At 41.2% G+C, this 15045-nt stretch overlaps 1 protein-coding gene across 1 annotated transcript in view; it reads right to left on the bottom strand.

Moving 5' to 3' along the window:
• Nucleotides 1-15045, bottom strand: part of cpamd8 (C3 and PZP like alpha-2-macroglobulin domain containing 8) — a 37114-nt gene that overhangs the window by 18413 nt on the left and 3656 nt on the right. The window contains exons 2-27 of the mRNA XM_048183041.1: nucleotides 14278-14429; nucleotides 14042-14064; nucleotides 13784-13949; nucleotides 13174-13226; nucleotides 12758-12775; nucleotides 12087-12141; nucleotides 11806-11919; nucleotides 11340-11424; nucleotides 11148-11256; nucleotides 10437-10664; nucleotides 10154-10324; nucleotides 9133-9261; nucleotides 8846-9041; nucleotides 8277-8452; nucleotides 8001-8150; nucleotides 7759-7917; nucleotides 7526-7668; nucleotides 7360-7422; nucleotides 6799-7030; nucleotides 6064-6217; nucleotides 4957-5096; nucleotides 4601-4652; nucleotides 4192-4490; nucleotides 2990-3215; nucleotides 2699-2875; nucleotides 2491-2572 (exon numbers count right to left, since the gene is read on the bottom strand). Coding sequence (XP_048038998.1) covers nucleotides 2491-2572; nucleotides 2699-2875; nucleotides 2990-3215; nucleotides 4192-4490; nucleotides 4601-4652; nucleotides 4957-5096; nucleotides 6064-6217; nucleotides 6799-7030; nucleotides 7360-7422; nucleotides 7526-7668; nucleotides 7759-7917; nucleotides 8001-8150; nucleotides 8277-8452; nucleotides 8846-9041; nucleotides 9133-9261; nucleotides 10154-10324; nucleotides 10437-10664; nucleotides 11148-11256; nucleotides 11340-11424; nucleotides 11806-11919; nucleotides 12087-12141; nucleotides 12758-12775; nucleotides 13174-13226; nucleotides 13784-13949; nucleotides 14042-14064; nucleotides 14278-14429 — 3552 coding nt within the window. The remainder of the gene's footprint in view (nucleotides 1-2490; nucleotides 2573-2698; nucleotides 2876-2989; nucleotides 3216-4191; nucleotides 4491-4600; nucleotides 4653-4956; nucleotides 5097-6063; nucleotides 6218-6798; nucleotides 7031-7359; nucleotides 7423-7525; nucleotides 7669-7758; nucleotides 7918-8000; nucleotides 8151-8276; nucleotides 8453-8845; nucleotides 9042-9132; nucleotides 9262-10153; nucleotides 10325-10436; nucleotides 10665-11147; nucleotides 11257-11339; nucleotides 11425-11805; nucleotides 11920-12086; nucleotides 12142-12757; nucleotides 12776-13173; nucleotides 13227-13783; nucleotides 13950-14041; nucleotides 14065-14277; nucleotides 14430-15045) is intronic.

Raw genomic sequence — 15045 nt, 5'->3', positions numbered from 1 at the left:
GAAAAAAGCTGATTTTCCTGGAGAAAGTATGTTTCTGCATGCAGGAATACATAAATACATAAACTGAAAGCAACTGGGGAAAAAGAAGAAAAAAAAATATCACAGCAAGGATGAACTTTGACAGATGTAAGAAACAGCTAATGGAAAACTGAGTGATTTTGCCTTGTAAATGCTTTCACCTCTGTGAGTCAACTGAACCAAGACTCGACAAACATGTAAACCATGTTCTGATTTGTTTTAACTCTACATGGCATGTAATGATGGCATTCCTGAAAGCAGCCAGATGATGATACAAGTGACTTCACCTAAAATAAAGGTCAATAAATAAACAAAATTAGCAAGTTTTTCCACAGCATGAGCTGTAGGGATGTCAAGACAAACACCCAAACAACACTACAGAGTCCTTGCAGGCCTGGCTTTGAATGTTATGTTCCCCAAGAGAGGTCGTAAGACTGGAGCATTGAGCCTTCAGGAATTTTTATAATGTTAAGTAATACCGTGTCAGAGTCTTTAACTGCCTGACCCAGGGGAAAGTTTCTAGAAAGTGTTCAGATGATATAAAGAGCAGAAAAGTGAAGGGGACGCCCCTGATTCTTCTAGTTAGACTTGCACAAAACATTCAATCAGAAGTCTGCAAGGTGCCTTTCTCACAATGTTATCCTTGTAAAAAGTCACCTTACCTAATACTTTGGAATGCTTGGAAACCACTGCCAGGACTCTCAAGGCAAACAGGGCTCTTAAAATGATCCTGAAACATCTGTGTTGAACCACTCCAAGCATTCAATAACAAACTCGAGGTGAAGAGCTACTAACGTTAAGCGTATCATTTTAAATGTGGTTTTAAGGAAGCCCAAAACTTCAACAACAGAATTTGACCTTCATTGTATTAAACTGGGTTTTACTCCTATCCATGTCCACAGAAATTGTTGTTGACCTCATCAGCCTGGATCTCTATTTACTTTCAGTATATCCATGTAGCCAGTATATTCAGTATTCAGTATATTCTTCAAGTGGTCCATGGGAGAAAATCGTGCAGGTTCTCGAGCAACCTTACATGAGTTTGGGGGATTGCTGGGGGTTACTGGGGGATGTAGAGTAGATTACTGCCGCATGTGGCTCACATTGGATCCAGACATACTGATGCCAGTGAGTGATGCCAGAAGATGGGTTGCCAGGTCTGGTCCAAGGTCTAAACATCTTTCCTCCACTTTCGAAGACATCCACACACATTACGAAACACTGCTAAAGCTGAAGAAGCATTTATAAATAAAAAGTTTCCACTGTGTTCCAGAACATTAGCTGCTCTTTCCACTGAAGGAGATTAGGTTTGAAGGCCTTGGCATTACTAGAGCACCAAGGCGCTGATTGGGACATTAAATACTTGCTGCACCATTATGGCCAATCTTTTCATTAGGAACCACAATTTCCTGTCCTATCATTCAGCCCAAGCTGGGACATATTAGCCCAGCTCTGGAGCTGCTGTTCACCTGGCAATAAATGATCTGTGCTAATAGCTGAAACTGGAACAGAAACAAAAGCGGGGTTGTTTTGGACTTGTAAACAGTCTCAGATGAATGTACAATCTTAGAGAGAGTTTGACATTCCCATTGGGCCATGTCCCAACAGCTTCAAAATGGAATCCCCCATTAAGTCCACTACTTAATGCAGAATTCTCAGTGGTGTCAGGGTTTCTTAATTCATTCTTACCTTGTGTCAACAAATTTGTTTCTCACCTGCATGGACACTTTCTCCACTCACACACACTATGTAAATGCATAATTTAATATGCCAAAAACAGCTAAAACTGCTGTAATTTACATAAGATAAACATTAGCCTGCAGGCTAGTCAGCTACATTTTTGGAAGACTAGTTGACTCGTTAAAATGAGTAGTCATGCAAGTTTATACAGGAAAAAGGGGGTACAGGCATCAGGCATGTGCCTACTTTTAGTGACACTTATAGCCAAGGCTAACTTCATTTTCCTGTAACTCAGGCTCCCTTGCCTCCAACGGTGTAGCAGGCAATATAGTGGGGGTAGGGGCTTTTGACCTCACAGAGGGCATAGTTAATGATGGCTGTTCTAGACCACGGGAAGAAATCCCCCAAAACAGCCAATAAATCTGTACTCCAGTGACTGGAGTCAGGGAGCTTATTAGCAGTTTGTTAATAAGGCTCCAGGGTACAGTCAGCTCAGAATTTTACAATCCATGGCTCTATTAAAAGTCAGACAACCATACTTAAATGTATCACTTTAATTTTTGTGCTAAACAAATATATATATATATATATATATATATATATATATATATATCATGAAGACAATGCTTTTCTTTAGTGAACACAAACATGTGAAGTTGACATTTCTCTTACTGGAGATGAGGGGTTAAATAAAGGACATACTAGAAGCAAAAATATGTCTTACGCTATTGTAATTAAAGCCAACTTCTTAGCAGACATGGCATGTACAGACTTCACAAAGTAGAAGCTTACCACATGCTTCCGGAGGAATCTCTTTCCCCAAAGGCACTGTAGGAACCATCCTGCCTCTTGTATGTCAGTTGCCTCTGATAACCTGCCAGGTACATTGGAAGACCCAAGGCATTGTTTGCACAGATCTTCAATCACTTTTAAATAATTCTTCAGAAGATTAATAATCAAGAAGATGCATTTTAGAATGAAGGCATGCTCTGTCTTGTACCTTGCAGTAGGTAGTCGGTGGCCTCTGCCTCCACTTCTGGGCTGAGCTGATGGGTCTTCTGAAGGTACTTGAGCACAAAGACATTGGGAGCAAAGTGGATCATGTTCTGCTCCCCACAACCAAAAGGAAGTCGGAGGAGCTTGTCAAGGTTATTAAGGGTGGGCCCCATAACATCACCTAGGACACAAATGATTGTCACTACAGTAATTATACATGCCACCTAACAAACTTTAAGATGAAGTTTTGGCGTGTTCTGTTGCTTGGATATTGGTTGGAGGAATTCATCCTCACCAATCATGGCGGCGGTGGCTCTCTCTGAGCCTGGCACCACGTTGTGTGGGACTCCTAGAGTAAAGGCCTCATTATGGTTCTCGTCTGCATCTTCTTTGCGCCAGATCCTAAATTCACCTACAGAACCCCAGCCAGTGGAGAAACCAATATGCCGCACATGACCAGAGAGTGGTCCAGCCCACTGCAGGATCAGGGTCTCACTGGATGGCTCTAGGCCATGGCCAACCTATTACAAGAAAGATTATGTAACCATAAAACCAGACCATAGTTATTAGCTGATCATCAAGCTAGGCCAAGCTGGTCTGGTCTTTTTCGATAGTTTCAAAAGGGTTTCGGGCGCCAACTAGCTAAACACCGAATCCAAACTGAGAAGCACTGTGCAGGTGTTTTGTGTTTGCTTGTAGAGCTTGTGAAAATAAAAGCCTCTTTCCAAAATTTTTAATTTTCGGAAACACCCTTACAAAACGATGAACTGATCTGCGAATGACATGGTGGAGATTTGTATGTGTTCATTCAGAGGAAACCAAGCAAGTATGACTACACTTTAATTTGATAATAACAACATGGAAACCAATTAAGTTCTACTCAAAAAGCAGTTTGATGAACACTGCTTTTAACAAGCACTGGGAGCTCATAAAAAACAATTGCCAAGCCTTGGCTATAGCTACCCACATCACCTTAAGCCTACATAGTCCCATTTTGGAATCTCCCATAAACAGGCTACCTTGGTATTGAAAATAATTTGTTGTAAAATATTAGACCATCTAAAATGGAATATAACTTGTGCTACAATGAAAATACGTCACAATATCAAAACAAATCTTTTTCAATGCTCCATGACAATAGTGAGCGGTTCTGAAAATGGTGTACTTTTCCAGTAACAAGCTAGACCTGTAGCTAAACAAAATTCCTCTATCCAATTTTCACTATAATCTCAGAAATTTACCAAATGAAAAAGCCTTACAAAATGGATTTATGATAATCATAACTGTTACTAAATTATGTTCTAACAAAATCAACTCAAAGTGTGTAACAGTCAAAAACTTTTTCATAGCAATGAAAAACTTGGTAAGCACCACTATCACCATGATCTGAACATACCTGCTCAATCTGATGACAGTGACTCCTTGTGGTCATAAAATCATAAATGGTAGCCATCAAATCAAAAACTGCAACTCCTAATGTTTTCAAGTCTAACTTACCTGCACCCCCCCTCCTCTCCAGCTGATCCAAAAGCTTCGGAATTCATCCCAGGAAAGGATTCCTGGCGTTGGGGCGCTGGCTACAGGCTCTCCCATCTTACCCTGTGAGATCCAGGAGCGTGAGTTTTGCCTCCCACCCAGCACAATCTCCACCATTTCGGTACTGTCATGTGCGCTTGGTGAGAGGGCAATGTGGGCATCATTATGGCTTTTTATGGCCACTTGAACATGTGCGACTTTGGCTGGCTTCTTCACGTACTGATACTCATATTTGTTGGGTGTGGAGATGTGGATTCGTTCTGAGGGTAGAAATATTGAAGAATAAACTTCTCATTTTTGAAGCTAGCAACTAATACTATCAGTTTTAACATATTAAAGAATTAAGAAAGAACAGGAAAGACTTGTTTACCATTTGGACAGAAAAATACGCTGTATGTGTACTCTCTAGGCAAACCTTCAGGCTATGGAAAAGCAATAAGAGAGGGATATTTAAGCAAACAACTAAAAACAAACAACTCAAAGCAAAAAAAAAAAAAAAAAAAATCACATAACTACTCTGCATGCTCATATTTTAAAACTGTCACACCGCTCACATACTCTGGTCTGGAACATTTCAAAAACAGATAAGTGATCTCCAGTGAAAATTATACAGAGCTAGTCCAATCAACTAGTACATTCAAAAAGTACCAGAACTGTTATATAACACTCACTAAAACACCTGTTTGCAATACAACATACAGCGACAATAAGACTCAGGGTCCCCACCTCTACCAGCACACTCCTGCGTACATAGTCCACGCCTGCGGGGCTTCTCCTGTCCTCCTGTTCCTCACCCACTTTGCCTGATTTGCTGGACTGCAGCCCATCGGAGCAACAACTTGGCTCACTGTAGGCCACGGCACGAGCTGCCATGGAAACAAATATGGGAAATGACAGAGCACAACTCAGTGACGAAAATGCTTTATTTGCATTGTGGGTGCATATGAGGGGAAAAGTAGTTGGCAAAGTATACATGCACAAACATATACAAATGCTCACATGTGAGACTTCTGGCAGCATGCTTTCTCCTTCCCCCCCCCCACCCCCCCCCCCCCAAACCCGTAATGTCTTCCGAGACCCTGATGGCCTGGGGATAATAGGATACACACATGGCTTTGCAACAGAATGGCTGCTTGCCAGCAAAGCCCCTTTGTATGTGTGTAGTGAGAAGGAAGGACTTGGAGCCAGGGGGACTAGGACAGAGCCGTGGGGGGGCCATTGGCTAGCACTGACCTGCAAATTCATTGACACGCCATAGAGATGCATGGAAAAGACCCCCACCACTATGCCCTCATGTACTTTTCCCTCATCTGATAGCCCAAAAAAGAACATAGCTGTTGTCCAGCATGGGTCATTACATAAGTCAATGACAAAGTTTTGTTTGGCAACTGTGCTTTCCTAAGGCTGAAATGGCACTACATTTAAGAAATTGCAGAATGAAACGAGCCAAAGAGTCAGAATATGTGACAATGGCTGATTAATATTCCCAAGAATGTTTGCAATGTCTAGTAATAATAAACCTTCTGTAAACAACAGTGAGAATAAATACACAATTCTTGTCAAACATGTAGCAAACGTAAGATTTATACACTACCAGTAAAAAGTGACTGAATTTGATTTTCATGATTCTAAAAGTCTTTGTCTAAGGGCTTCAAAACCACATGATATGAAGGCAGAAACTTGTCCAATATACAGGTTAATTCCTTTAATTCAGTTTAAAAAAATCATCCCAAGATGCACCTCAAGTGGTTGTTCTGATTTAGTATGCTGTTTCTGTAAAGTAGATGGTTTACCCACTTGTAGTAGCATTGTTGAAGTTTTTAACGGACTAACCTGTGATGTTGGCAGATATCAGCTCAGAAAAGAGCAGAACTATAAAAGTGGGTGTGGCCTCCCCAGGCGCCACACACTTTTTCCGGATAAGATTGTGTTTCCCTGGGTGACCCACAAACTTGATCCCTTTGGGCACTGACACTTTCACATGGACCTATGGAGAATGAGCATACAAAGTCATGGAGTTTTTCCATATTGCACAAACACATGCTGCCCGCATTTTCAAAAACACGGCATGAACTCCCAAGGGCTCCTAAAGGATTCTAGGGAATTTTTGAGGTGCATTGCACATTTTCCATGCTGCCTAACTCATGGCCTCCCATCGTTCCTCAAGGATTCAACTCCAAACCCCTCAGCGCCAAAAAATGCTGCAAATCTTTTCTCTGCACATACCTCAAGTCAAAAAATAAGCTGATACTAAATAATATTTGAATCCACATGATATGAAGGCAGAAACCATGGTAGTGTATCAAAGTCATGTAAGTGTCTTGTAAATGGTGCTTGTCTGTGCAAAACTTGCCATGATGTCAAAGTGTTGCTATTCAGTTGATAAGGTATTCTGGATGGTGGTTGTTTTGCGGGTGCTATGGTGTTTTGGGTGGTTCCTTATTGGCCCCAATTCTCTATTATAGCACTTATCTTTTTCTGTTATCTGTTATGATTGTGGCAAATATTGATCAGTTTTACCAAGATCTGTGTAAAAACACATGCATGCACACACACACACACACACACCTCGGCACATGTAGGGAGGTAGTTATACACTGTCAGTGGGACTTTGGTTTGTTCACCACGGACGACGCTGTATGGCAGGGTGAAGTCGATGAAGAAGGGCTTAAATGTGCGCAGATCAGCAGTCTGAGCCAGACCTAGACCCTTTTCTGCAGACAGACCAATAGCCCTCGTCACCCACGTGGTGATGGAATCGGGGACATCCAAATGTAACTCAGCCTCCCCAGTAACACTGCTGTAAATAAAAGTTACAATTAGCAAAAACTATATATCTAATAATATTATAATATTTATATATATATATACACACACAAACATATATATGAATGGGCCTACATTCAGACCATACTCGGTCGGCCGCTCTTTTTTTAATGCATTAATCAGAAAATATTAAATAAAAAAAATTTAATTAATGAAAAATTAACTACCTTTCTGAACAAAAGAATTAACTTCTTTAAAAGACATCTTATTAGCCCCACACTTGTAGCTGTATTGTACTCAGTATGTTTCTGTAGGTATCTAACAATCTAAAAATGTGAGTTAACCAAAGTAATATTTCACTACCTGACGTTAAAGCAATGCCAGATCCATGTTTCTGGGAAGAATGTACGTCTGCGGTTCTCTGCCCTGAAAAACACACACTGACATAAGAAACAATTCTCTAACTGATCTTAGAGACAACTGAATGTGAGATTAACCTTATAATTTCAGACACTGTGAGCATGTGTACCGTGTCCCAGATCGGGAATGCATAGCTGCCACCAGGGTGGAGGTGTGCGGTTGGAAAGCAGGCACTGCCTCGTCTGTGTACATCCCTCCACTCTGCCTGTGATTGAGACTCACCATGTCTGTCATCACCACCAGCCCCGTCTCCTACAACACAGTTACATGGATATATTAGCATTTGATATCTAAACTAGAGGTTTATAATTTTTTTAAAAGTGCGGGCAGTGATATCCTCACCGTAAAAGCAAAACGGGCATCTTTAGTGATGTCCCAGTGCCATGGATACACAGAGGAACGTCGTCTTCGCGACGACAAGCCGGGCCACCAAAAATGTCCCTCATCTTTGGGTATCCCAAAGGCATCAGATACATCAAAGTCAGCCAGTTCCTTGAACACCTGCAAACCAATAAACCCAGCAAACTGTCAAGACAACTTCTGAGCTATTGGTGGTATATATGAAGGTTCAGATGAGGACTGACCTTCTCAGGTGTGAGCTGGAAGCCTGGTTTGAGAAGGTACATGCTTTTGTCCACAGAAGCTACACATACACATGAGCCACTCTCTGCTCTGACCTTCAGACTGACCGGACTGCCCGGCATCGACTCATTTGTGGACAAAGACACAGAGACCTAAAGACAAGAAAGTCATATGAGTTTGAAACGGAGTAAATAATGACAGAACATTTTTTTTCTTTGGTGAACTGTGCCTTGATAAATTATAATCCAGAATAACAATTAGTGAGCATCTCAAACCACCTCATGTTCAAAGCGGGGCTGCACAGGAAGTTGCAGACTGTCACTCACACCCTCTCCATTTTCCCGAACATAGTAGACCAGTAGGCGACTGAGAGGGGCCATGGTAGGAGTCACATTGAAATGTAGAACCGACATGCAACTGTCTGTTTCCGCCTGAGAAGAGGACACACCAGAGTCTGGGCAGACAGAGGACATAAAGATGGACAGACAAAAAAATGGGGAGGAAAAGAAGAGGAAGAATAGTGCCTTTATGAGCTTTAAGTAAGCTTCATTAATTGATTAATTCATGTTTCAACACATTTTGTCATGAGCAAAGAGCAAAATAATTCTTAGTATATGTACAGTACACAGAACAGAAAACAATGTTAAAATTATGAAAATGTCATAGAAAGGATTATTTTTTATATATATATATATATATATATATATATATATATATATATATATATATATTTTTTTTTTTTTTTTTTTTTTTTTTTTTTGATTATTTTTAAGGCTAAAAAGGCCCATAGTTGAAGAATCGTAATAAGTTAATGTACTGAACAAAGGTTTATTACTATAAAACTGACCTGAGTCTTGTTGTGGTTTGGCAGTGGTGTGAATGTTCGTGTCAAAGGTGATGGTAGCTCTCTTTTCACGATGGGCTATGTTCTTGGTATGCCTCTGACCTGACTGCACAATATTCCCACGAGAGGCGATCTCGTAGTGCAAGGTGAAGTTACAGGGACAGGTAGACTTCAAGGAGATCTCTGCTTCTTTTCCAATCTAGACACATGATTAAAGGTTGTTTAAACATACAAAAATACTTTTGTATATCTTAGCAATCACCACTAATGATATTGGCAATATCTCTTACTATAAGAGGAGCACGGGGACTTAGGAGCTGGATATGGCACTTGCTGGGAGAATACCAGCTACTGATGGACAGATAGTTGGGGAGATACTGGTCCCCTGCAGGCCTGCCATCTATGGCAGTCACTTTTGACTGCAATCAAAGCAGAAAGACATTCAAATGAAAGTTAGAAATGTAGGGCATTGTGTGTGTCATTTTGACTGTATTTGGTGCTAAATAAACTAGAAACTATAGTAGTTTTTTTTGGATTGCATTCTTAACCACGAACCATTCTGTGGTTCACAGGCACCAAACTACAGACCCTAATAGATTTACACAGATCCAAGTGTGGATTCTTGGTATTCACCTGCCTTCTCACTGATCAAACAAACCTTTATGGTCAATAAAACCCAGGTTTAGACCAAAGGTTCTGTGTGAAAGTGACATTAGGCATTGTCCCACTGGCACTTGAGCAGCCTGGAAGTTAAGTGCCTTGCTGAACAATGGTACTAGTCATGCATCACCCTTTGCAAGGTTTGAACCTACAACTTCTCAGGGTTTGTAACCCCTTAATCAAAGGGTCTCCAAACTCGGTCCTGGAGGGCTGTCACTGTCCTGCAGAGTTTAGCTCCAACCCCAATTAAACACACCTGAACAAGCTAATCAAGGTCTAATTAGGCATACTAGAAATGTCCAGGCAGGTGTGTTGATTCAAGTTGGAGCTAAACTCTGCAGGACAGAGGCTCTCTAGGACTGAGTTTGGAGACCCCCTGCCTTAATCACTAGGTCAGGGATAACCCTGCTCCTGGAGAGCTACCAACCTGCAGAGTTTAGCTCCAACTCTAATCTAACACACCTGTCCTACACCTGTTCAAGATTACTTGACAATTTCAAGCAAGTGTGTTGGAGCAGGGTTGGTACTAAATTCTGCAGCAAGGTAGTTCTGGAGTTCTTCTTCTCCAAAAACAGGGCTGGCTACCCCTGCACTAGGATAAACCATCCCCAGAAGAAGCTTCCGTTACATCTCCAAATCCCTCCCACTGACCTCCAGCCAGACGTACTGGGCAGCTGTGGGAATGGAGGGGATCTCGAAAGTGGCCTTGCCATTCCGTGAGACCAGTTCACTGGTGTAGACGTTGTCCTTTGGGGTGAGTTCGGCCTTAACTCGCACTTGCACTCCTTCTGCTGGGCTCCCGTCTGGATAGGTCACCTCAATCTGGGGTCAGTGGTGAAAAACGATCATTCCAAATTAGGATTGATTAGTAAAAAGGAAGAAAGAAAAATGAATCATTATCTGCTTTCCAACAGAAGACTGATCCTCCTCTCACCATCCCCTTGTAGGGCAGACCAGGTTTGAACTGTTTGCGAGTATCTTTGGAGTACTTGATATCAATGAGCTGCTTGTGGACGGGCGTTGAATCGTCAAACATGGTCTGCCGCCCACCATCCACACTGCTTACTGTCACCCACATGTTCACTGTGCCTCGGAAATGGTCTGTAACTTCTAAAGGCATCATGTCCTTCACGCAGAGGCTGAAAGTGGCAGAGCCTTTGATCTATGTAGGAGAAAAGAAACTTGTTAGAGAGAGTTGTTACTTTTGGTCTTTTGAAGTTATGTTGGACTCTGCTGAAAAGACTAGATTGAACAAGTTGGTTAATGCTGGTTAGGTCCTGGTCTACCTTGCCCCTGTCCCAACTGATGCTTTTGATGTGGAACTGCAGTCTTGTTCATTAAGTCCACAAGAGTGAAAGCTGTCTCAAGGAGTCGCTATGGAGTACGGCTTTGCGGATAACATATGAGAGCAATGTGCCCTTTTGCTGAGCTTGCACTGGTTTGGACTTCATAGTGGACAACTACTCGACAGTCTATATGATGTTACAAATGTCAGCTTGCATTTTGGGACAAGGCCCTGTTTGACCAGTGCAGCTATGTTTGCAGAGCTTTGCTGTTGAAGTTGGTCAACCAAAGAAGTTTTACTGTTTGAGCAAGTTAAGGATGCTGGTCTTTTCATCAGTGAAATACTTTATTATGTGCTCACCTCCATTGACTTCACCACCGGGTGACCAACTTCATGTCTGTAGTAGCCTACTCCATTGACAGTCATATTAACTGTTAATTTGCCTGACACTGGCTTTCCAAAGGTGTACCTGGAAGAAGACATGGTGATTGAGATATTAGAAGTCATTGCAAAATGAATTGTTTAAGATGACAGGCAGATTCGTCCTCTTACCTTGCCTTCACTGTGACCTGTTCACATGAATTGAGGTCTCGAATGTAGGGAGGGGGCTCAATGATGAGCTCAAACTTGGGCATGACTGTTCAAGAGGAAGAAAGACCAAAATCAATCATATTCATTAATTTCTGTCCATTTTACTCCGACTGAAACTGCAAATTTAGTCAAAATTAACATTTTCCTTTATAAGCAAAATAATCAAAATGTGTCCAAACATCAAACTCAACAACTTTTCAGACATTCTGGAAAATGTATGAAACCTATCAACAAACAAAATACAAAATGCAAACTGCCCATGTTGTGAAAACTTGAGCTCCTGAAATACCTTTTTTTTTTTTATTTATGCTTTATAGAATGTCATTGATTTTCCATCATTTAGAGACGATTTATGATGTTGTGTTACATGTAGCTTGTTGTTACAATGATCAGAATCAGTTCTTATGAAAGAATTAACACTGCTTACCATACTTTTGCACTTCAAATGACTTGTTGTACGTGTGGCCTTGCATCTCCACGAAAACTAACCATTCCCCGAAGACAGGTTGGTCTGATAGTGGAAAGCTCATATTGACAATTCCTAATAGTGACATTAAAATATCAGCACTATACATATATCACAGCGATCAAAGCCTATCATAGTGACTGACATACACTAAAGTTGTACAGTGTGATGCAATGATTGCAACATGATTAAATACAAAAGCCTGGTTACAGCCATAGGAACAAGACAGTAAGAGTTCTTACCACAACAAACAGACTTCAGATCTTTCCAATGGACTATGCGGGATCCTCTGGGGTCCTGGGTAAACAAAAGTGGTAATCTTAAACAGTATGTGGTAAAAATAGTCGCATTCTTACTTATTTGCTTGGCTTAAATCTGGAGGCCACTTTACACTCGTAAAAAGGCAGCAAAGAATCAAGCTTAAGAAAACGCATTTCAAATCCAATGATGCTTTTAAACAAACAGACCTTGCCCTGACTCAAAGGGCCAACACTTCAGGAGCCCGTCAATCAAGACAAAACTACACACACCCTGAGCCAGAGGCCGGCGGTGCCAAACTAACATAAACATGAAACATCGTATACATAGCAAACATTTTTTCTGGTCCCCCTTTGGCCATTTGCACAGCTTTCAGAAGAATTTTCTGGAACTGAGCAACAGTGTTTGCCCCAGAGACGCTTCAAAGACCAAGCAGCATGTGGGAAAAAGATGGAAGCTAAGCACTGAGCAGCAGGGGGCAATGCCCCAGGAAGACTCGCTCCCTTTTATCTCCCTAGTTGCCCACAAGCGTCTGCTCCAGGGTCGAACCCAACACAGACGACCAGTTGTCAAGCTCTATAGCGTTGCAACATGGAACCTGCTGGGAAAGAAACACTCCAACCACAGCAGTGTCCACCCCACAGCCTCCACTCACCACTATGTAAGCGTCAATCTGTAAAACAAAACAAGGAAGTGATTAGAGGGATGAGGATGACAAATATTACACACATGTATAGCTACAGCTACTTAAGCCCCATCAAGATTTCAATCAATCCTGCATCTGAGAGAAGTTTTGCCAGCGGCCAACCCAATTTTCAAAAAAGATGCCGTCCACACACTTTAGCTGGAGCCGCTTTTGGAAAAAAAGCTTGGAAAAAAATTGGCTCTGGTGAATGTGTTTCTGTAATTTGCGTGCTTGTTTGTGTACGAGGGACATACTGCTAAGCTACCTTTTGCCCTTTTCTAGAAATGTTTGCAGGATAAGCTTTCAGCACTAAATAAATGTTGCTCGTGCAGGACAATGCTCCTCTACTACAAAGCATTATTTAGCATATCATTTCAGGACTTTACCTTTTCACTTGTTGGCCTTAGGTTTGGCGTGACAGCATATATATTTATAAGAACTAGAGGGGAGAGAAAGAAAGAAATAAACAGTAATGAATCAAATTCAACTTGCTTTTTTCTCAACGCTATTTGTGACACACTGGCCAAGCTCGGAATAGCATGTTAATTTCTACGCTCTTTTGCTGCATGCAGGATGTACAATGTGCAAAATATGCACATTTTCAGTATATACAGAATACTTAGTATACAAAATTCTGCTGTATACAACAAACCATACTTCGTAAAATACTGTATCCTGCAACGCACTAGTGTCATGAATGAATTGGAAGTAATATCGACCAAGTTTTTGAAACATTAGAGTTGTGGAACAAACAAATGCCAGACAACTATATTAATTTCAAAGATACTAGCTGAAATTGTACAGGTGCCATGTGAAAGCAGTGTTTGGAATGGTTACGGTTGCTTAATATATGCACATATTTTTTAAAAAAAGTATTAGGAAGTATACAGTGCATAGTATGTAGTACAATAGTAATCTGAACATAGCCAGTATCAACTGCGATATTTAGCGTAACAAACACAGTTAGTATCACAATTAACCCGTTCGGAGAGAGACCTTTCTGCCGGGGCTTATAAACTGGCTTGTCGGTCTGGATGAAAACAGTTGAGCCTTTGCTGTCCACCGTCACAGTGGTGTGGTTGTGGAAGATGTAGCCTCCCTCATTGAGCTGACGGTTTCCCCAAACCTTCAGATGTGCCTGGCCTCTGAGATCTGATGGCACCTGGGAACATTGTGGTTATCAGGCTCTGTGCAAACTGCTACTTTATGAATGCTCACACTAAGGAGAATTGGCTGATTATATGACTGGCTCACCTTTATTTTGATGGTCCCTTTATCTGAAATGAGAAAGAAATGTAATGACAGGTAAAGTGAAACCTGCACAAGCACCAGATTTCTGCATCAAAACATGAATTTATTGTGATGTAAGGGTGTTTATTGAACAAAACCTTAATTTAAAAACTATGAATTATGTTCATTCTTGTAGAGTATGTACCATTTTTAATTTGTCACAAATGAAAACGAGGCTTAAGTATAGTACAGTATAGTACCTCGTACAGTGCCATGGCTATGCGCCACAATCTCGCCCTTAACACTGAGCTGCAGTTGCACTCGTGTGTCCTCTACTGCATTGAATATGGTCACGCTCACAGCTTCTTCTACACCGGCACGGAACACAGATGGTGCGGCAATCAGGTAACCCCTGTGAATCAAAGGACGGAAGTACAGAGCAACGGCTGTGTGTGTTTACATCACAAGACTCCAGGTACCAATTACACTAACACTTTGTTTTGTCTAGAGCGTACATCTGAACCTCACATCATAGGGCAAACAAATCAAACAAACAAGCATGCCAAACCTTACCACTTGGGAAAACATAAAACAAATATCATGTGTTCAAACACAAACTAGCAAGTGTTTTGTGATTCTTTGTTGCCCAAGTTGGGTGTTATGAGAATGGCGGAACCCTGTGATTTATCTTGAAAGAACAAGTTACAGATCTATAGTCAGTTTGTAAATTAGGGCGTAAGGTGAATATTTGTGCTGGGGTTGATCATCAGGGCCCCCCGACTACTCTACCAAACATTTCCTAATTTGCCAAATTGGCCTTGTGTCTTAATAGGGTCATTCCGTGTCAAATCAAATGGAGGTCCTCGGCTCAAATTTTTGATTTTGTTAATGTTTTTTCTGTAAAAAGACAAATATAAATAGTGATGAAAGCCAAAATATTAAATGTCACAGATGTATATTTACTGAGTAATCCACTATTTTGTAGAGGGGTGTCAAAATTTACAATTTTCACCTCAGATTTGAAGCCA

Source organism: Megalobrama amblycephala, linkage group LG2 (assembly GCF_018812025.1).
Source record: "Megalobrama amblycephala isolate DHTTF-2021 linkage group LG2, ASM1881202v1, whole genome shotgun sequence".
NCBI lineage: Eukaryota > Metazoa > Chordata > Actinopteri > Cypriniformes > Xenocyprididae > Megalobrama > Megalobrama amblycephala.
This window is presented reverse-complemented; position numbering and strand designations above follow the sequence as displayed.